This window comes from Musca domestica, unplaced genomic scaffold (assembly GCF_030504385.1).
Source record: "Musca domestica strain aabys unplaced genomic scaffold, Musca_domestica.polishedcontigs.V.1.1 21, whole genome shotgun sequence".
Taxonomy (NCBI): domain Eukaryota; kingdom Metazoa; phylum Arthropoda; class Insecta; order Diptera; family Muscidae; genus Musca; species Musca domestica.
The window spans coordinates 5,401,661-5,425,597 of record NW_026712258.1 but is presented as its reverse complement, the minus strand read 5'-3'; the positions used below and the strand labels follow the sequence as shown (position 1 = coordinate 5,425,597).

The following is a 23,937-nucleotide window of genomic DNA, read 5'->3' as shown; positions in this document are numbered from 1 at the left end:
GGGTATTAAAAGTTCGGCCCGGCCGAACTTACTGCCTTTTTAACTTGTTTTCTGTTCATTGCGTATTATCTTCTTCTATGATATTATAAATGGTGTTTTTTTAAGCGCGATAGAACCTGAAACTGTAAAAACAAACACAAAAAAATTATTTTTTAATCAAACTTTTTTTTCGAAAGATCAAAACGTGATATTAACATATGAAAATGATTTTGGGCATATGGGCATCGCGGCTGTTCTTGATGAAGTGCATCCTGGACGTCCAATTTTGGCCACTTTTTCGAGCAGTGTTGGCCGTATGCCACGAATAACACGAACAATGCTGGCCTCCAAGGCGTCAATTGTTGTTGGTTTATCAGCATCAACCAGTGACTTTACGTAGCCCCACAGAAAATAATCGAGAGGTGTCAAATGATATTATATACGATATTTTATGATATTATACGTGTAGTTCCACTTACCTAATAAATGTATAAAATCTATAAACAATAGCTTTTTCATTGTCGCTTTATTCTCCCAAAGACTACACATCACATCAGAATTATCATCACATTAGAATTAAAAAAAAAACACTACAAATGTATGTTCGACAAAAAGTAAACCAAAATGGAAAAAAATCATGCAATATAAAACATTACAAATTTTGGTTGAAATTGGTCCGATTTTCTAAAGGTTTTTTTAGAATTTCTGCACATTTTCCTGCGTTAAAAAAATCGAAAAATATCCAAACTGAGAGTAGACTGTCTATTGCTCTGGCATATTCCCTCCCACATGAAAACTGATGTTGGTGCTTCACACATTATCTCCCATAGTAGTTGTTGTTGTGAGCATTCATTTAAAGAACAACAATAAACAAAGGGCAAAGCAAAATGCTATTTTTTATTGTGTTGTGAACTGTTAGATTTCGTTGTAAAAAATGTGCGTTTATATTGTTGTTGTGAATCAGCCTTTTTCTCTTTCGCTCTAAAAAAATATGATTGAAAAAAAATTGCAAAAACAACTGTGTGTGCACTCTTTATACCCTACACCACATAGTGGTAAGGGTATTATGCCTTTGTAACATGGAGAAGGAAGCGAGATAGACCCATAGTTGCTTTTGAGGATCTCCATAGAATCACTTTCTGAGTTGACTTATGCATATCAGTCCGTCTGTCCGTCCGTCCGTCTGTCCATGTATTCTTGTGAACAAAATGTAGGTCGCATTTATTATCCGATTGAGATGAAATTTTCCAAACAACATTTGTTAGGCCCAAGGACGAACCCTATTGAAATTAGAGATAACCATCAAAATTTAGATATAGCTCCCATATATATCTTCGTCCGATTTGCCTTTTATTGTGCACCAAACGTGTAATATCAGTCCGAATAGTATGGAATTTTGCACGTACGATTAGATTGGACCTGAAAATAAGTATGCCAAATTTGTTCATCCGATTTGTTATTTTTGTCCTCCGCGGCCTTAATATGCACTCCGTAACAACAATATTTGGGGAAATATATCAAATACAGCTCAGAAATATCTTTGCCAAATTTTATCGAGATCGGTTCAGATTTGGATATAGCTCCCATATAATTATAATTATAATCATAGCGTGTATGATTGAATTCTCCCATAAAAACTTTTAATTGTTATGTGGAGCTCTACTAAATTAGCAAAGTGGTGTAAGATATAATAAAGTCGGCCCCGCCCGACTTTAGGACTTTCTTTACTGGTTTAAATTGAAACAAGTTAAAAAGCAGTAAGTTCGGCCGGGCCGAACTTTTAATACCCTCCACCATTTGCAACGAATTTGGAAATTTTCAAAAAATACAATCCTTAAAAAATTCTGTTAAAATTTTAAAAATACCGAATATAGCCGTTATTTTGGGGTCTATACGACGTGGACATACATAGGCATTGTTTGTCATAAGCCATTACCATATTCAAATTCGAAACTTGAAATAAACGGTGAATAATGTAACTAAAATCATCAAAATACCGAATATAGGGAGGTACCGTTATATGGGGGCTGTCCGAAGACCTGGACCCGCACAGACAATTTTCAGTCACAGACTGTAGTTCCCATAACGAACTTCAAATACCAATTTTAAAACAATTCCGGTGAATAATGTCGCTAAAATCATCAAAATACCGAATATAGGGAGGTACCGTTATATGGGGGCTATATGAAGACGTGGACCTGCACAGACAATTTTCTGTCTTAGGGTGTAGTATCCATTTTGAACTTCAAATACCAAATTTGAAACAATTCCCGTGAATAATGTCGCTAAAATCATCAAAATACCGAATATCGGGAGGTACCGTTATATGGGGGCTATACGAAGACGTGGACCTGCACGGATAATTTTCCGTCTTAGGGTGTAGTATCCATTTTGAACTTCAAATACCAAATTTGAAACAATTCCCGTGAATAATGTCATTAAAATCATCAAAATACCGAATATAGGGAGGTACCGTTATATGGGGGCTATATGAAAACGTGGACCTACATGGCCCATTTACGAACTTAACCTGCCTACTGGAAAAATAAACATGTGTGCAAAATTTTAGCCACCTATCTCAATTCATTCGAAAGATAGCGTGATTACAACAGACAGACAGACAGACGGACAGACAGACAGACAGACAGACAGACAGACGGACAGACAGACAGACAGACGGACATCGCTAAATCGACTTAGAATTTTACGCTGATCAAGAATATATATACTTTGTTGGGTCTGATATGAGTATTTCGAGGAGTTACAAACGGAATGACAAAGTTAATATACCCTCCATAGTATGGTGGAGGGTATAAAAAAAATGTCTTCGAATTACTCATGTCTTATTTATATTTTTGATCAGCGTAAAATTCTAAGTCGACTTAGCGACAGCGTTCGAAAATAAACAGTATGGTACTGTACCGTTTCGATGAAATTTTCTTAATATTTAGCAATTTTCTTCGAAATGGTGGAAGGTATTAACAGAGGGAGGCTATAAAAAGTAATTCAAAGAACTTTGCTAGTTTTTATACCCTCCACCATACTATGGAGGGTATATTAACTTTGTCATTCCGTTTGTAACTCCTCGAAATACTCATATCAGACCCAACAAAGTATATATATTCTTGATCAGCGTAAAATTCTAAGTCGATTTAGCGATGTCCGTCTGTCTGTCTGTCTGTCTGTCTGTCCGTCTGTCTGTCTGTCTGTCTGTCCGTCTGTCTGTCTGTCTGTTGTAATCACGCTATCTTTCGAATGAATTGAGATAGGTGGCTAAAATTTTGCACACATGTTTATTTTTCCAGTAGGCAGGTTAAGTTCGTAAATGGGCCATGTAGGTCCACGTTTTCATATAGCCCCCATATAACGGTACCTCCCTATATTCGGTATTTTGATGATTTTAGCGACATTATTCACGGGAATTGTTTCAAATTTGGTATTTGAAGTTCAAAATGGATACTACACCCTAAGACGGAAAATTATCCGTGCAGGTCCACGTCTTCGTATAGCCCCCATATAACGGTACCTCCCGATATTCGGTATTTTGATGATTTTAGCGACATTATTCACGGGAATTGTTTCAAATTTGGTATTTGAAGTTCAAAATGGATACTACACCCTAAGACAGAAAATTGTCTGTGCAGGTCCACGTCTTCATATAGCCCCCATATAACGGTACCTCCCTATATTCGGTATTTTGATGATTTTAGCGACATTATTCACCGGAATTGTTTTAAAATTGGTATTTGAAGTTCGTTATGGGAACTACAGTCTGTGACTGAAAATTGTCTGTGCGGGTCCAGGTCTTCGGACAGCCCCCATATAACGGTACCTCCCTATATTCGGTATTTTGATGATTTTAGTTACATTATTCACCGTTTATTTCAAGTTTCGAATTTGAATATGGTAATGGCTTATGACAAACAATGCCTATGTATGTCCACGTCGTATAGACCCCAAAATAACGGCTATATTCGGTATTTTTAAAATTTTAACAGAATTTTTTAAGGATTGTATTTTTTGAAAATTTCCAAATTCGTTGCAAATGGTGGAGGGTATTAAAAGTTCGGCCCGGCCGAACTTACTGCTTTTTAACTTGTTACTTCTTTAATTCTACTTACCTCGAGTCAACCTACAAAACAAAAAAAAAAAAAAAAAAAAAAGAAACTAAATCCAAAGGTCAACTAAATCTATACAAATTTAAAATTAAAAATTACATTTTTGTATTTTAAAATCTACGAATGTGTTTTTATTCTTTCTTTCCTCTCTGAGTCCAGCAATTAAAAATAGGAAAATCGTAGAATTTACTGAAATTAATTTGATTTAATAGGATTGCGTGACTTCTATTGGACAAAAAAACGACAGTTTACACTTATTTAAGAATTGAACAGAAATAAGCCTTTCTTCTGTCGGAGGACAATATGACACAGAGGTGCAGAGGATAGAATATTCCATGAACGCCCGGGTTTGATTCCCAAGCCAGAAAACATCACATTTAAAAAATGACAAATTTCCTGGGTATTTCTAGTAAGTATAAATTCTATAAAGTCTTATTTTATAGAATCTATTATATTTTATAAAAAAATTTAATTCTATAAAGTCTTACTTATAGAATGTTATTGTAGGCTACATTCCGTCAGGCATTCCAAATTTCATTCAAATTGGAAATACACAGCGTGTGCAGCAAATATACGGAATCGGGCGAAAATATAAATGGGAGGATCAAGCTATATCCAAACCTGAACTAATTTTAATTTAATTCAAAAAACGTTTGTACCAACTTCCGTTTCTTATTCCAAGTTTCATTGGAATCAACCATACACATCGTGTTTGATGCATGAAACACATGAAGTCGGACGAAAATTTATATGTGCGAGCTATATCCAAATCTAAACCGATTTCAATATAATTTGACCGGCCAAAAAATATTTGCATATAAAATCAAAATCTTTTCTGAAGAATTTCAAAAGTGTATATATGTTACTTTCAGGGGATGCTGTAGTACATATTTTGAAAATTTCCGGAAAAACTCGTATTAATCGACCGTGGCATCAGAATAAATGCTGCAATATTCTGGAGGGTGTATTAAAGCCTTGGGCACGCAAACACTTTGGCCGCAGACCTTGGACATTCCAACATCGCACTCAGCACGCGCCACCCAAGAATTTTTACAAAATGAGGTTTCTCGCTTCATTTCCAGCGCACAATGACCACTAAAATATCCAGATACCAATCTGTTGGACTATTGTGTGTAGAGTAGTTTGGAAAGCAAGGTTGGCACTAAAAAATACCAAAGTGTCGATCACCTCAAGCAAGCGCTTCGTCGGGAATGGGCCAAAATACCGCCCATACGGAAAGAAGACATACGGAAAATAAATAGGCTTTCCTGGATCCAATCCTATTAGAAGAGAAACTCTGTTTAATTTGGTATAAATCTGATCAGATCTAGCACGCATATAAATCAGCCCAAAATTGGTGAAAATCAGATGAAGCCATACACATGGGACCACCCCTAAATTCTTAATATTAACACGATAATAAAGCTGTTCGACAAAATGTATCAGCTTTAAATACTTCACTCATTATTTTAGAAATCTATACAGATTTAGATATGTGTAGGTTTCATATACAATTCGCTCCTATTTGGTGTAAATGATGCACAAGCTATGTTACGTTATTCCAATAAAAATATATTTTAGGTAATGTGATCAAGTTCCGACGACTACCCATTCTGGCCTATACAAAGTATAGCCAGTGTTTCCCCAAGTTTACTTGCTTGCGACCTATTTACAATAAACTTAAAAATTGTGATTCATTTAAAAAATAACACATTTGCACTGGAAACACCAAATGACATATTAGTTGGTTGTTGGTGCAGAAATAAGTTTCATATTTAATTCAACTTTTTGAGCATTTTTAATTTCTTTGCCGAAATGTTATATTTATTTCTTAAAAATTATACTTGCGCGGCAATTGCAGAAAGTACATTCATCTTCGGTTGCATGATGGTACAATAACAGGAGGTAGAACAAGCTACCTTCTAAACACATTTGTTTTTCTGTCTATTTAGGTGGAAACCCCAGATTAAGATATGTTTGTTTCTTGGTCGCTTTAGGTTGTTTTATGCGCAAATGTTACTAGTTAGCTTTTTCATGGTTGTAAAATATTTGACGATAATACTTAGTTCACATATTGCTTAAAACCAGTTTATTCCATTCGTGGGTTATTGGTGATTTTCCAGCCAAATGTAAAAATATATGAATTTTTGAGATATAGGCTTCATGGATTCTTTTATGATAGAACAGTCTATTACCTTTCACCACATATATAGTGTTTCTCAAAAACAAAATATAAATCAAATTTCCCTAAAGAAATACGGGAGAAAACAAAAACTAGAATAAAATATACTGCACATCACACAATACAAAGTTTACCACGTTTAAATATACTTTTTTTCTAATAAAAATCTTGATTTACATTCTTTTGCATGTGGTTTCACCTTTTTGTTGTTAATATAAAACATGTGTTGAAAGTGTTATGAAGATAATTCTATTAAAAGTTTATTCAAATCATGATAATGTTAAGGAGGTAAAGGGATTTCAAATAAGGCTTTCCATCTCTGCAATCTGAAAGAAAAATGCTTCGTTATATCAACGAACCGGTTTCGTTGATTTTTTTCATTGATGCAATAAAATGCTACATTAATATAATAAATTTTTTGTTCATGCCATGAAAACTTACGTTGCTTTTAAATTCAATGATTTTTGGTTTCATTGAATATATGAAACGGATTTCATTAATGTTACAAAACTACTTATTTTTACAAAACGCAGTAAAAAATGTAAATATAGAAATTATACATAATAGCGCTGTCTTATACAAACAAATACGCAACCAAAGTATTTGCAATTAGTGGGAAATTTGTGATAATTGTTATATTTAAATTTGTGCTCCAATTTAATGAAGCAGTTTCATGAAATGGATGAAACGTTACGTTATGGAGTTCGTTCTTAGAGTTAGAACTTGCTTACATGCATAAACCTACTCAGAACGTGATTTTATAAAGATCATCCAAAAAAGTAGGGTTTATATCGCGTATGTCTACCTGTTACAAACAAATGCAAAACGACAAATTACCCACTACCACAGTGTGGTGTAGGTATTAAGATGTAAAAAAAGCAAAGTTCGGCCGGACCGAGCTTTTAATACCCTCCACCATTTTCATTTAACTGAATCAAGGAAGAATTTTCATTATATTAATGAACAATTTCGTTAATTTTACATAAATGAAACTCAATGAAACTTGTTTCACTTATTCAATAAACCTCTACGTTGGTTCAATAGCAATAACAAATTTCATTGACGGAACGTAGGATTTCATTTATAGTATGAAGCTTTTTCTTTCAGTGTATTTTCTGTAGTTTACCTTGTCAAATTTCACTGAATAAGAAAAAGGTTCCAATCTCTGATTTCTAGGTAGACAATGGATTTATAAATATAAATTTTGACAATGAAATATTGTCATTCATTCTTCCACGATTCAAATGACTAACTGCATAACATCATTTTTTGCTCAAAAGCATATCATAGTGCTAATCGTTAATGAGCACACCAAAGAATTGTTAATTTCTTTAGTGTTGGTGGGCATAAACAATTCGTTGCGGCTTTACTTGTTAAGGATTAAACCACTTTTTCTATCTAACCTTAGTTGAATGTTGTGCTTAGTTCCCACAAAACTAATACACATATTTTTTATTTTTATATTTAAATATATATACTTTTTGTATTATGTGTCTGCATACACATACGTAGATATATCTATACAATAATATAAATACTAAGTTATTTGAGATTAAAAACTTTGTGTTGTATCCTTCGATTTTGAACTTGTGTTGACAGCATTTTGTCCAACATTACACCAATTTCGTAAATTTCCCAACCACAACCGACGTGTTATTGGATCCATTAGTATAAAATAAACGAATAACACAAAGCCCTGAATTGTGGCTGTTAAGCAGAATAGATATGAAAATAACAAGCCTGCCCCCGTTGTAGTCATTAGGCCAAATATCCACGTAAATCCTAGAAGGAAGAACAGCAATAGTAGTAATCGCATTTGAGAAAGAGCAAAGTTTTTTTCCGTGTGTCGTACAGAACCGGCCGGACTTTTAAGGATGTTGTAAATCACCACCACGAAAATAACTAAATTCGCCAAAATCACTAAAGATATGGGTAGAACGACCCCAATATACAACGATTTACCGGATGGATAACATATTGGGTTATTGGAATCTCCATTATGTGGAATGTACGATGAGCTATCAAATAAAAGCACCATAAATACGGGAATAACGGGTAAGCCCCACCCTATAAGTGTTGATTTGACAAAGAATCTTTTTGGCCGCGTATTTCCAAAGACTTTGACATATCTCTTAAACTGCAGGTAGGCAATAATGATCATCCAGCAGAATTGCACCAGAACTGAATAATGCAACAACGCCCCTAATGCAATACAACTGGACAAGATTTCATTTTGTATCAAATGAAGCGAGTATTCGGTGGTATTGACGAAGCAGAATAGAATCATTTGGAGAGCTATTGCAGCCGAGAGTTGTAGGAGTACTCTAGAATTGGGTTTCTGTCGCCATGTACGGAAGGTACAGGCAGTAGCAAAAATACCTGTGACTCCAAATATGGAAAGTGAACAACCAAGGAGCGTTATAATGTTTAGAGCATTCTCGTGAAGTTTGGTGACTATTACTTGCACGTCCGAGTCGACAGATAAATTGTTACTACCCCTCAACAGGTAGGCGAACGGTGTCAGGTGAGAGGAGCCACATAAAATAGTATTGTTATTTAGAGCAGATCTGTTTAGTAGTGTCAAACCATCCTTGACCCATGTTTTGTAATTCCAATAACTGCAATATTGGGGGTTATTATTCTCGCTATTGTCGTCGCTGCTTAATATTATGGGAAGTAACTCAGGGAGGTCTTTATCATGGCCAGGTATGGAAATCGACATTATTTTTCCCATAACCGAACTGAGCAACGACTCTTCTTCCTCGTCTTCCTGAAAAAGTTTGTCATTCGAATATATCTTTATTATCACTGAGGGCCTTGGACGATTCACGAATATCTTACTCTTATTGGACAAAGCTGAAATTTCATCCAGACGATACCACATACTCTCTGGCACAAAAGCTCCAATGACAATGTTTTCCATATTGAGCAAATGATTGGCGCTTTGATTGGCACAAATGAATCGAAAATGTTCGTCTGAAAATGCCCCTCCCAAATGGTTGTCATCTAAGCGTTCAACGCTATCGTCGACATCACGAAATATGGCAACACCTGTCACATTAGCAATGACGGGATTGATGGCAAAAATTACAAAATTGGTGGCAGCTTTAACAATTACGCCAGCATCTTTAAATTCAACAACGTCAATTTCATGGTTGTTCTGCGGAACGGAAGAAATGCTGACATTAATCGAATTGTAGATTCGCTGCAGGTTAGCGGTATATATCTCGTCAACGATAAGTTCAAAAGTGTCCAAAAGGATATTGGTGGAGTTCAGCACTCGAGCAGACTGTAAGATTTTCTGATCAACATTTAGCAAATAGTTAAAAATTCTGTCGATTTCTGATATAATATCCGACATGTTGTGCGGCGGCGTAGCATTTTGTTCGACAACGCTGATGAGAGAATTATTACATTGTTCGGTGGTTGTAAAATTATATTGCTTAAGAACGGTTTTAACCGTTTTACGAATAATTTTCGCCATATAATGCAAATCAGCCGGAATTAACTCTTTTATATTGTTTTCCAATATTTCTCTCACATTTTGCATTGCCTTTTCTGGATATTTCTTTGAGATTTTCATAGCATACATGTCAAATAGCTCTTTGGTTTTTGCATTTCCATTCGTAGGGCCAAAGCAACTTGCGGCAATGTGAGATATATCTTCCCAATATGCTCCCTCCATAAAATTGCCAAGACATTTTCGAGTCAATGGTAGACCGTTGTTCTGCAGGCAAAATTTAACAGTGCTTGATATTTCGCCCAGAGATGCTCTTGGCCAGTGGTTCTCAGGAAGACAATACTGTGTACTTCTAACTGTGTGCACCATATGCTGCTGCAATCCTTGTATCAAGTATTTTAGCAAATCCCTTCCCATCAGAATGGCCTCTACTTCCGATTCCCCAACTTCGTCATCTTCATGACTTTCACTTCCCTCCGATGAGTCTCGTTTAAAATCTAACGATTTGAGCGATATGGTAATATGGCACAGAACTCTCAGTTCTCCTCGCACAGTTGATCCACTTAAAATATTCATTATACGAACGCTCTGAATGTCGAGTTCGTCCAGTTTACTGTCAACTGTCTTTTGCAGCTTCAGCATCTTTTCAATGTCTTTGGTAAAATATTTTATGAATTGTCGAAGAGATTTATTTGTCCATTCCGCGGATTCATTTCTTGGCAAAGGAAGGTCGAGTTGCATGGCGAAATTGAAGCTATTCTTGTTTTTACTTGCCACGATTTTGGTCGACGTCGCCATTGTAAAGTTAAAAATTGTATGAGCTTCACACCAATAAAGAGTAGGTTCTTCATGTTTAATACTCAATTCGAACATTGTTTTTGTTTGGGATTCATTCTCCCAGAGTCGATTGATATCGACATTTAACAAATCACCATATCTGGTGTGGGCAAAGCAGTGTAGGGTAAAATCGACTTTGTTCTTTAATGACCAAATATAGAATTTGTTGTAAACAGTTAGCACCAACGTATCGCCTCCGTTATGATCCATGCGTAAAATAATTTCGACGTCTTTTCTTTTAGCAACGTGCTCAACGCACAAGCTTTTAGTCCTCCTACTAGCTGGCTTTATGGATAGCATTTCCTTATTCATGTCCACCGTCCATTTTGCATTGGGTATAAGAAAGCTGCCTTTGACTTCCACATCAGTTTTTGCCGTAATACCCTGTTTGTCGAAAATTGTACGTAGTTCATTGTATTTTTCAAAAAACTCGTCAGCATCCAGCATTCGCAAGTCCTGGGGAAACTTCTTTCCATCCCAAGTAAGACCATAACATTCACTGGGGCGATAGCCGAGTGCGCCAAAATTTTGAGGGCAGCCATTCCTGGCAACAAGTTCATCTTTAAAAACGCACACGGAGTACAGGGAAGCGACACAGACCACTGGTTCTATATTCATTGTCAGGGCTGAACCAGTTTTCTTCAGAAAGGCCCCTACACAATGTTTGTCCGATAAGTTTATGACCTTGTCAAATGGGATTTCGTACAATGTATTCCACATAAAGCCCGGTAGGCGTATGAAAAAGGGTTTGATGCCGTTGCCTTTCGCCCTCTCCACCGGAAGCCACAACCCATCAACATTTTTTTCTAGTAGAAATGCTATCAATTCGTTATCATTTGGACTTAAAATGTAGTTGGAGCCTTGACAAAAGGAACTATCGTACTGCTGTCGAGTTTTCGATAGCCTTACACAAACAATTTTTCCATTAACGAGTACTTCGCCCAAATCTTCTGGGCATTTTAAGTTACGGCGCTTAAACTTTTCACAATTTTCTCCATTTGGAGACCAATATTTCCGTTTATTGTCTCGGGCGCATTGACGCACAAGAATGGAACCATTGATCCAACAAACATCTGGCTTCGAAACAGCAAAATCGACGTCATCATATTTATGTTCCCAAACAAAGTCGCCGTTTGCCGTTGCCGTTTTTTCTGGTTTGCACACATTTACCTGTAAATTGAAATCAACTATTAAAGATACGTTTTACAGACCTCATTGCATTTACTTACTTTGGAGCCTGAAATGCATGCCACCGCAAAACAGATCGTCAATGCCACTTGAAGCGGTATAATTTTCCCTGTTTTTTCGTGCATCTCGATATCGTAAGAGTTTTCTTTCGTTTCAAGTCTTTTATCTCTAATCTTACTGCTCTTCCCAGTTTTCTAGTATCCATACACACGATTGTTCTACATCCACGTTATGATCATATTTTTGGAATTACTGATAAATTTGTATTCATTGCATTTAAAGTTATTTTATCTAAATAGGTACATATATACGTACGTATATTCACGCAAGATTATTTGAACACAAAAACAAAGAGTAAATATTTATTAAAATGTTTTCGAAGTCATTTGGGTCGAATTATGAATACGCTTTGGATCTGTGCTTCAGAATAGCACTTTGTTTGTAACGTGAAAATGAATTGTTTCTTTTAATAATCTACCCAGTCTCATTCACGTATATATCTGTAGCGCTGCTTGTAACTATGTTATTACTATTCGTTAGAAACGCAGTAAAGTGCATATTTAATTTCCAGATTGGCCCACGTTTTCCATAGAACGATACCGCCCGATATTGGTTATTTGATTTTAGCCATAGTGGCACAATAAGTGGTAGTGGAAAAGAAAATGAGTTGAATGCGAAAATGAGTTGTTGAATCAAACTAGTTTTTATGTTCATCTCAGCGTCCAAGAGAAAAGTTAAAAATGCACTTTACTGGTGAATGAAAACGGTTATATGGGAACTATATGAAAACGTGGGCCTGCATAAGTAATTTTCTGTCATAGGCCGTAGTATCGATTTCGAATATCAAATAAGAAAATTGAAACAATTTTGGTGTATAATGTCGCTAACATAATCAAGATGCCGAATAAAGGGAGGTACCGTTATATTGGACTATACGAAGAGGTGGTTCTCTATAGAAAATGTTCTGTTATAGGTTTTAGTACTGATTACGAACTTCAAATAGGGTGTATAATGTCATTAAAATCGTCAAAATACCGAATAAAGGGAGGTATCATTATATGGGTTTGCATATGTAATATTTTGTCACAGGCGGTCGTATCTATTAAGACCTTCGAATACGAAATCGTCAAAATACCGAATATAGCGAGATACTATTATATTGGGGGCTATAAGAAAACGTCGCTAATATAATCAAGATGCCGAATAAAGAGAGGTACCGTTATATTGGACTATACGAAGACGTGGTTCTCTATAGAAAATGTTCTGTTATAGGTTTTAGTACTGATTACGAACTTCAAATAGGGTGTATAATGTCATTAAAATCGTCAAAATACCGAATAAAGGGAGGTATCATTATATGGGTTTGCATATGTAATATTTTGTCACAGGCGGTCGTATCCATTAAGACCTTCGAATACGAAATCATCAAAATACCGAATATAGCGAGATACCATTATATTGGGGGCTATAAGAAAACGTGGACCGTGATAACCAATTTATGAGCTTAATCCGCCTATTTGAAAAATACACATGTTTGTAAAAATTTACCCTTCATCTTAATTCGTTTGAAAGATAGCGTGATTACAACAGTCAGACGGGCATCATTTAATCGAGAATTTTACGCTGATCCAAAATTTTATGCTGATCCAAAAACGAAATGACAAAGTTATCATGCCCTCCATAGAATGGCGGAGTGTATAATAATAGGAATAAAACAGAAACCACAAAAATTAAAAGTTTTTCCTTATAATTTAAATTGTAATACTCGCTCATTTTCATATTAACATTTTCTTAAATTTTACGATCACTATATGCATTTATAAACATACATATTAGTATCTATCCAAGTTAACAGCTTTTTAATGGTTTGAGGAATTTTCCTTCGGTTGATTGTTTCTTGTTTTGTTTACATTGTCGAGAGTGCAGCTCTGGCACTAGCATTACTTGTAATAGGAAATACGCATGTGAATGTTGTTGAATTGTATTTGTTGCAAATTTGCTTGTATAATCTCAAAACTCTTTCTCGAAGTTCACCATTTTATAACACGGATATGTAATTTAATCTTAATATTTTCCGATAATATTGACTTCATCGGCTCAGAATTGGAAATGGTTCGCAGATATATCCTTCCAATTTGAGACATATGATGCACCTACGTTTGTCCTATTAGGTCGAGTTTTGGATCAAATTTCGAATAATATGCCTCCCCGATTTTAATGTAAGCATTCTCAAATTCATAACATGCACTCTATAGCAATTTGTCACAAACTTAGCACAATTCAGCACTACTTTCGAAAATTGCAATTCCAAAGGCCACAACATCTTTCATTATCATTTTACATGACCATCCCACGATTTTGCAAATGCAATGATCAACCATAAGTACATAAAAGCCATTGCGAAGGGTATTAAAAAAGATAACTACGGTTAAAAGTAGCTATAATTTTTACACACTGGAGATAGGGGTGTTCTTTTGACTGAATTGAATTTGTTAGTCTTATCTCCCATATTGCTTCAAATAATAGTACTATAATAAGCGCTGGTTTGTAATCTATCTCTCATATCTAGCAAAGTTTACCAACGTACAAAATGAAAATTGGAATAAGATTACAGACAGCACACAAATCGAGGTATGTAGGCAGTAATTTTGGTTTCATTACGATATCATATACTTCGGCCACATTTTTCTTCACAAAATATGACGTAGGCTCTTTAGTGTTATCATTTCCTTTGCAATATATTTGAATATCCATGAATAGGTGCCATTTATTTCCATAAAATGTCGGCACAGAAAAAAAAACTCTTAAATTAAGTTCTATCCAAAGATACACACATTTGACGTTTTTAAGCGTAACCGTAATTCACTTAATCTAACATTACACAAGCAATCTACAGTTCTTGGTATTATTCTCGACAGAAACACGTTTTTCATTGCACATCGAGTAAAGCGTTAATAAAGTTTGGGGTTATAAAAACGTTGGTCAGATGAATTTAACAAAATTGCCTAGTCAGAAAAAGTAAAAATGAACGCCAAGTTAGCACATTTACGAAATTGTAACCCATCTTCGAACTTCACCTGACAGTAGACAAAACACTGATCTGTGCAACATTTAAGCTTCTTATCATGAGTCATTTGGACTCGTGATTACCACGGACCGAAGGACGTAGCTTAATAAGATCAAGAATACATCATCTTTTTTTGAATACGTAAACTTTTTATAATTGAAATGAAACTTTTCAACCAAAAAGAAAACCGTTTACAACGGAAATTAAATTTATTAAAAACAACTTTATAAAACATTTTTATTTCAAGAAGGTTTAACATTAATTCATCTATAAAATACTTTTGATACTCTACATAGCCAGCGAACCAAATGTCCGACACGTTTGCTCAAAGTCTGACGGGTTTTCCGATTTTCGGAGGTTTTTTTTCCTGTAGAGGGTTTTTCGCTTCTGCTTGTGTGGTAATACTTGTTGTAAACAAGCATAAAGAAAATAAACAGACTGATTTTCTCTCTCTCTCTCTCTCTCTTTGAAAGTTTTTTTGTGCTTATACGTTATGGATGAAATAGAAGCGTAATTTTTGTCGGTTTGTACCGAAAAGGGTGCGTTCGCCAACTAGTGTTAAAATATAGTTGAAGTTTGACGGTGGCAGAAATATTTGTTTTTTTTTTTTATAAAGTGGATATTTAAAATTTTTGAAAGCAGATTTTGAAAAATTATCTGAAAATATTTGTATTATATGGCAATTATTTGATGAGTGTTTATACATATTCATAAGTTATTACTGAAGAATGTTGTTGCTACTTACTTTTGCAATTACATTATGATAGTTGTTGGTAATATGTACATAAAAATTTCATAAAACCTTTATCCGAATTCGGACTGCCAACTGGTAGAAAGTCGGAAATAATCAGAAATGTGCATACTATTTCTTCTGAGTTCGGTCCGAAATCGTTCCGACAGACACTACATATAACTTTCGGTCAGAAATCGGACCGAATTCGCAAGTTAAATTATTCTGATTTTCGGTTCGAAGCCGAACCAATCTCGGACTATTATATCATGATTCTTTAACAACTTGTTTCAAATTGTTTTTTAATATATAATATTTTAATATTGAGCACATTAAATATTTAATTAATTACTAAATTCCTTTTGCAATGCTTGAAGAATTTTCAACAACTTTCAGATTTGATTATTTTAGTTTTTGAATTAATAAACAAGTTATGAATCACTTTCTATTAAATTTTGCAGTTTTATTAAAATAGTGCTTATAGCCAGTAGTCGGCATGATATGTCCCCATAGTCGCATGTGGGGACATATCATGCCGACACTCAGCACTATGCGACGCGTTTCGGCATATTTGGTGTGGATGATGGAAAAGTAATACTTATTTCGTAGTTATTGCGATTAAGCATATGAGAGTTAACCACCAGAAACCATCGAATTTGGCTCAAGTTCTACTAGAAAATCTTTTTTACAGGAGAGCTCTGTCGTAAACTTCCTTTAACAACTAAAATTATAAGAGTTTACAGTTTTCTTCCTCACAACCCTAGTCAAATTGTTAATGGTATTTACTGTTGGTTGATAATTCAAAGACAAATGTTATCGTTTCTTCTTTTTATTCACCAATACTCAATTTCGAAATTCTCCTATTTCGTTTTGAACACCTCGAATCAGGAATCAGGTGAAATTTCATTAAACACGTTGTATAAAGCTTCATTCTTTTCCATTTTAATCTTACAGCAGTGAACATCAATTGTCGTTTTAAAAATTCGATAAAATTTTTCTAACCTCCGATTTGTCAAGTTAATTTTCAAATCCAGCATTTAAAAAAAATAACTTTGTTATCTTACAAATTTCGGAAAGTCTTACATATTCTAATGTAATTTTATTAAAACGTGTGTCACAAATACATTAGTCTAACCAATTGCGTAACATTTAGAAACGATTTCCACACACTTTTAATTATCTCCAGAATACCAATAAGAAAAGTTTCGAAGATATATGGCATGAAGAAATATTACTGGAAGCCGGACAAGATAAACGCTAACATTCGTAGATGCGGGATTAACCCATAATGCTATTGGAGATTCCAATATTTTAAAACTCATGTAGTCCAGTGACTTATCGAATTAACCCTGCCGTAAAATCCGCTTCGATTACTTTCTCCCTTTATAACTTTCACTATAAAAAAATAAATCCTCAGTCAGCAGCCCACAGAATATCACTTAGTTGTTTTAATATTTTTCTCCTCTGCAACGTAACATGCAAAAACAATTTCTTTACTTGTCATACTCAACCAAAATCAACTGGCTAATAACTTGTTTCAATCAATCTTATGATTCTTTAAAACAACCTCAACACTTGTTCTATATCTGCAGATCATCTTTTGTTGTTATCTAAAAAAGAGCAAAAACAATGAATTTACTTTAATTCTATTCTTACTTTGACAGAAAACCAGTTCCAACAGATACGCAAAAATGATCGGTAAAAAAATTAATATTGTGATGTAATGTAAGAAACAATTTTACGTACATATAGATAAGTGTTGAAGTCTTGAGAGAATATTAAATAGTAAGCAATTGAAATCAAAATTGTAAAAGTAATGTTAAGAATTTAATTATAATAAAACAGGGAAAAAACAAGGGAACGGCCTTACCCCCTGGTAAACATTACCATCATTCTTCACTAATAAACAAACGTTGTTTTCATAAAAACAACGATAAAGGGATTAAGCCTGACCATTTTCCAACAACAAAATACTATGGTATCCCGAACAAACAAGCCAACACTTTTCTATTTTATTATAATTTTTTTATGAAAAAGTGTTAATTGGCTTTTAAAAATATATATATCTATATATATAAAAATCAATTGTTGTTCGTTGGTAATGGAATCAGTTGAAAACGGCTGAACCGATTTGCATATTTTTTTGTACAAACGTTCGTCATGCCCCAAGTTAGGTTTTTAAAGAAAAAAATATTGACCACGCCTCCTTTTACGTCCGCTATTTCGATTTATCTAAAATCCTTATATTTCCCAAATAATGAAGATATCGGTTTGCACGAGATACTGTTGACTTTCTCTCCAACCCTAAGTATTTATTTGGGGCTGAGGAACTGACCACGCCTACTTTTAATCTATCTATATATAAAAAATCAGTTGTTTTTCGTTGGCAAGAATCAATCCACGATTTGAATTTTTTTAAATGTTCGTCCTACCACGGCTTAGGTTTTATGCAAAGAAAAAGTGACCACGCCTACTTTTACGCTCATTTTTTTAGATTTACCTAAAATCCTAATATTTGCCAAAATCATGAAGATATCTGTTCCACAGTTAGTATACGATGTAATCTTGACTTGGGGTCAGAGGAACTGGCCACACCTACTTCTTTAAATCTATATGTAAAAAAGTTAAATAAGTATAGTAAAACATCAGTAGAGAACGGCTGGACCGATTTGACTCAATTTTTCTCTTGATTATTTGTAATTAATGGAAACGTTTTCATGAAAAGTCGCGGAACTGAAAAAATTTACTGTTCTATATTGATATGGATTTTTTTTTGAATTGTTTCAGAATGCCTTTTGGAATTGAAAATTCTATTAAAAAAAAACAACCGAAAAAATTGAGAAATTTGATATTTTCTGTAGACGCTGTTATATGGTTGCCATACCAAAATGTTCAATTTTGATTAAGAAATACTTCTGATATAACGAGTATAAAGGTTTATTGGGGAATAGAAAATAAATCGTAATGTGGAATTTTGTTATAATTTTTTTACAAATGATTCATAAGATCGAAAATGCTTTTGAGATCTTTAAAATACCTCAAATCGGCCAAATAAGAGCACAATTGGTCGACGAATATTAGGAGATAATATTATATGAGGGCAAATATATACCTTTTGTAATATCAATCGTCCTAAGAATAATATTAAAGCCTGTGCAATGGTTGAAAGACGCATATTAAATTTGGTGACCTCTGTTGTAATTGCAAATGGTGAACGGAGAGGCTCACGGACATAATCTAATCGACAAAGATTTCTAATCCTTAGCATACTTTATTGAGTCTCTAGCTTTTATGTTATTTAGGTTTTTAACTGTCAAATTAAAACCTCTGAAAAATGGGATCAGGTTTTTAAAGAGGTTTTTGAAAACACTATAAGTCGCCCGGTACGTGATCCTGTATTGACATTTATGCGATGCGTATTTATTTCTATTTAGTCGAATCATCATTTTTACTAAAACTTATGCCACTTATTTGAGCCAGATCTGTGAACTATTATGCTTTAAAAACTACGCATTAAAGACAAAAACTACGGGCCGGCAACGCGGACTGGGCCAGCTAGTACATATATAAAGGCTGTTTTTTTTTAAGCCCAATGGAACTTGAAATTGTAAAAAATAACACAAACAAGTTAAAAAGCAGTGCGTTCGGCCGGGCCGAACTTTGAATACCCTCCACCATTAGGAATAAATTTGGAGATAAAATCCTTAAAAAAATTGTTAACATTTTTAAAATACCGAATATAGCCGTTATATTGGTGTCCATACGACGTGGACCTACATAGGCATTTGTCATAAGTCATTATCATATTCAAATTCGAAACTTGAAAAAAACTCGTTAAAATACCGAATATAGGGAGGTACTGGTATGTGGGGCTTACACGAAGACCTGGACCTGCATACACAATTTTCTGTCACAGACTGTAGTTCCCATTGCGAACTCTAAATACGTAATTTGAAACAATTCCAGTGAATAATGACGCTAAAATCATAAAATTACCGAATACAGGAAGGTACCGTTATATGGGTGCTATACGAAAACGTGGACCTGCACAGACAGTTTTCCTTCTATGACTGTAGTATGCATTTCGAACTTCAAATACCAAATTTAAACAAATTCCGGTTAATAACGTCGCTAAAATCATCAAAATACCGAATATCGGGAGGTACCGTTATATGGGGGCTATACGAAGACGTGAACCTGCACATACAGTTTTCTGTCTTAGACTGTAGTATGCATTTCGAACTTCAAATACTAAATTTAAACAAATTCCGGATAAAAACGTCGCTAAAATCATCAAAATACCGAATATCGCGAGGTACCGTTATATGGGGCCTATACGAAGACGTGAACCTGCACATACAGTTTTCTGTCTTAGACTATAGTATGCATTTCGAACTTCAAATACCAAAGATAAACGCTAACATTCGTAGATGCGGGATTAACCCATAATGCTATTGGAGATTCCAATATTTTAAAACTCATGTAGTCCAGTGACTTATCGAATTAACCCTGCCGTAAAATCCGCTTCGATTACTTTCTCCCTTTATAACTTTCACTATAAAAAAATAAATCCTCAGTCAGCAGCCCACAGAATATCACTTAGTTGTTTTAATATTTTTCTCCTCTGCAACGTAACATGCAAAAACAATTTCTTTACTTGTCATACTCAACCAAAATCAACTGGCTAATAACTTGTTTCAATCAATCTTATGATTCTTTAAAACAACCTCAACACTTGTTCTATATCTGCAGATCATCTTTTGTTGTTATCTAAAAAAGAGCAAAAACAATGAATTTACTTTAATTCTATTCTTACTTTGACAGAAAACCAGTTCCAACAGATACGCAAAAATGATCGGTAAAAAAATTAATATTGTGATGTAATGTAAGAAACAATTTTACGTACATATAGATAAGTGTTGAAGTCTTGAGAGAATATTAAATAGTAAGCAATTGAAATCAAAATTGTAAAAGTAATGTTAAGAATTTAATTATAATAAAACAGGGAAAAAACAAGGGAACGGCCTTACCCCCTGGTAAACATTACCATCATTCTTCACTAATAAACAAACGTTGTTTTCATAAAAACAACGATAAAGGGATTAAGCCTGACCATTTTCCAACAACAAAATACTATGGTATCCCGAACAAACAAGCCAACACTTTTCTATTTTATTATAATTTTTTTATGAAAAAGTGTTAATTGGCTTTTAAAAATATATATATCTATATATATAAAAATCAATTGTTGTTCGTTGGTAATGGAATCAGTTGAAAACGGCTGAACCGATTTGCATATTTTTTTGTACAAACGTTCGTCATGCCCCAAGTTAGGTTTTTAAAGAAAAAAATATTGACCACGCCTCCTTTTACGTCCGCTATTTCGATTTATCTAAAATCCTTATATTTCCCAAATAATGAAGATATCGGTTTGCACGAGATACTGTTGACTTTCTCTCCAACCCTAAGTATTTATTTGGGGCTGAGGAACTGACCACGCCTACTTTTTAATCTATCTATATATAAAAAATCAGTTGTTTTTCGTTGGCAAGAATCAATCCACGATTTGAATTTTTTTAAATGTTCGTCCTACCACGGCTTAGGTTTTATGCAAAGAAAAAGTGACCACGCCTACTTTTACGCTCATTTTTTTAGATTTACCTAAAATCCTAATATTTGCCAAAATCATGAAGATATCTGTTCCACAGTTAGTATACGATGTAATCTTGACTTGGGGTCAGAGGAACTGGCCACACCTACTTCTTTAAATCTATATGTAAAAAAGTTAAATAAGTATAGTAAAACATCAGTAGAGAACGGCTGGACCGATTTGACTCAATTTTTCTCTTGATTATTTGTAATTAATGGAAACGTTTTCATGAAAAGTCGCGGAACTGAAAAAATTTACTGTTCTATATTGATATGGATTTTTTTTGAATTGTTTCAGAATGCCTTTTGGAATTGAAAATTCTATTAAAAAAAAACAACCGAAAAAATTGAGAAATTTGATATTTTCTGTAGACGCTGTTATATGGTTGCCATACCAAAATGTTCAATTTTGATTAAGAAATACTTCTGATATAACGAGTATAAAGGTTTATTGGGGAATAGAAAATAAATCGTAATGTGGAATTTTGTTATAATTTTTTTACAAATGATTCATAAGATCGAAAATGCTTTTGAGATCTTTAAAATACCTCAAATCGGCCAAATAAGAGCACAATTGGTCGACGAATATTAGGAGATAATATTATATGAGGGCAAATATATACCTTTTGTAATATCAATCGTCCTAAGAATAATATTAAAGCCTGTGCAATGGTTGAAAGACGCATATTAAATTTGGTGACCTCTGTTGTAATTGCAAATGGTGAACGGAGAGGCTCACGGACATAATCTAATCGACAAAGATTTCTAATCCTTAGCATACTTTATTGAGTCTCTAGCTTTTATGTTATTTAGGTTTTTAACTGTCAAATTAAAACCTCTGAAAAATGGGATCAGGTTTTTAAAGAGGTTTTTGAAAACACTATAAGTCGCCCGGTACGTGATCCTGTATTGACATTTATGCGATGCGTATTTATTTCTATTTAGTCGAATCATCATTTTTACTAAAACTTATGCCACTTATTTGAGCCAGATCTGTGAACTATTATGCTTTAAAAACTACGCATTAAAGACAAAAACTACGGGCCGGCAACGCGGACTGGGCCAGCTAGTACATATATAAAGGCTGTTTTTTTTTAAGCCCAATGGAACTTGAAATTGTAAAAAATAACACAAACAAGTTAAAAAGCAGTGCGTTCGGCCGGGCCGAACTATGAATACCCTCCACCATTAGGAATAAATTTGGAGATAAAATCCTTAAAAAAATTGTTAACATTTTTAAAATACCGAATATAGCCGTTATATTGGTGTCCATACGACGTGGACCTACATAGGCATTTGTCATAAGTCATTACCATATTCAAATTCGAAACTTGAAAAAAACTCGTTAAAATACCGAATATAGGGAGGTACTGGTATGTGGGGCTTACACGAAGACCTGGACCTGCATACACAATTTTCTGTCACAGACTGTAGTTCCCATTGCGAACTCTAAATACGTAATTTGAAACAATTCCAGTGAATAATGACGCTAAAATCATAAAATTACCGAATACAGGAAGGTACCGTTATATGGGTGCTATACGAAAACGTGGACCTGCACAGACAGTTTTCCTTCTAAGACTGTAGTATGCATTTCGAACTTCAAATACCAAATTTAAACAAATTCCGGTTAATAACGTCGCTAAAATCATCAAAATACCGAATATCGGGAGGTACCGTTATATGGGGGCTATACGAAGACGTGAACCTGCACATACAGTTTTCTGTCTTAGACTGTAGTATGCATTTCGAACTTCAAATACTAAATTTAAACAAATTCCGGATAAAAACGTCGCTAAAATCATCAAAATACCGAATATCGCGAGGTACCGTTATATGGGGGCTATACGAAGACGTGAACCTGCACATACAGTTTTCTGTCTTAGACTATAGTATGCATTTCGAACTTCAAATACCAAATTTGAAAAAAATCCGGTTAATAATGTCCCTTAAATCATTAAAATACCGAATATAGGGAGGTACCGATATATGGGCTGTCTAAGACTGTAGTATCCAATTCGAACTTCATATGCCAAATTTGAAACAAATCCGGTAAATATTGTCGCTAAAATCATCAAAATACCCAATATCGGGTGGTACCGTTATATGGAGGCTATATGAAAACGTGGACCTACATGACCCATTTACAAACTTAACCTGCCTACTGGAAAAATAAACATGTGTGCAAAATTCGTTCGAAAGATAGCGTGATTACAACAGACAGACGAGCATGGCTAAATCGACTTCGAATTTTACGCTGATCAAGAATATGTATACTTTGTTGGGTTTGACATGAGTATTTCGAGGAGTTACAAACGGAATGACAAAGTTAATATACCCTCCATAGTATTGTGGAGGGTATAATAATTAAATTTTAATCATTTTTTTTATTCAAAATTATTTGAAAATGATTTCGGGCATATGGGCACCGCGGCTGTTCTTGTCGAAGTGCATTCTGGACGTCCAATTTTTGGCCACTTTTTCGAGCAGTGCTGGCCGTGTGCCACGAATAACAAGAACAATGCTGGCCTCCAAGGCGTCAAGTGTTACTGGCATAAACCAGTGACTTCACGTAGCCCCACAGGAAATAATCGAGAGGTGTCAAATCACACGACCTTGGAGGCCAATTGACAGGTCCACTTCTCGAAATCAACTGATCGCCAAATTTTGATTTTAATAAGTCGATGGTTGCGTTCGACGTACGACACGTAGCGCCATGCTGTTGAA

The 23,937-nt window shown here is 34.5% G+C and overlaps 2 protein-coding genes across 3 annotated transcripts in view; one reads left to right on the top strand and one right to left on the bottom strand.

The window, feature by feature from the left end:
- Positions 1-23,937, top strand: part of LOC101892363 (aminopeptidase N) — a 766,723-nt gene that overhangs the window by 84,253 nt on the left and 658,533 nt on the right. The window lies entirely within an intron of this gene.
- On the bottom strand, positions 7,626-12,003 carry LOC101889499 (uncharacterized). 2 transcript variants are annotated; one of them, XM_059122796.1, is made up of 3 exons: positions 11,806-12,003; positions 9,121-11,746; positions 8,834-9,049 (listed from the first exon to the last, which is right to left on the bottom strand). In XM_059122796.1, the coding sequence occupies exons 1-3, from the start codon at positions 11,887-11,889 to the stop codon at positions 8,976-8,978; spliced, it is 2,784 nt and encodes a 927-aa protein (XP_058978779.1). In that variant the 5' UTR covers positions 11,890-12,003; the 3' UTR covers positions 8,834-8,975. The 2 variants fall into 2 exon arrangements, with proteins under 2 accessions (XP_005189709.1, XP_058978779.1); XM_005189652.4 differs by having other exon boundaries at positions 7,626-11,746.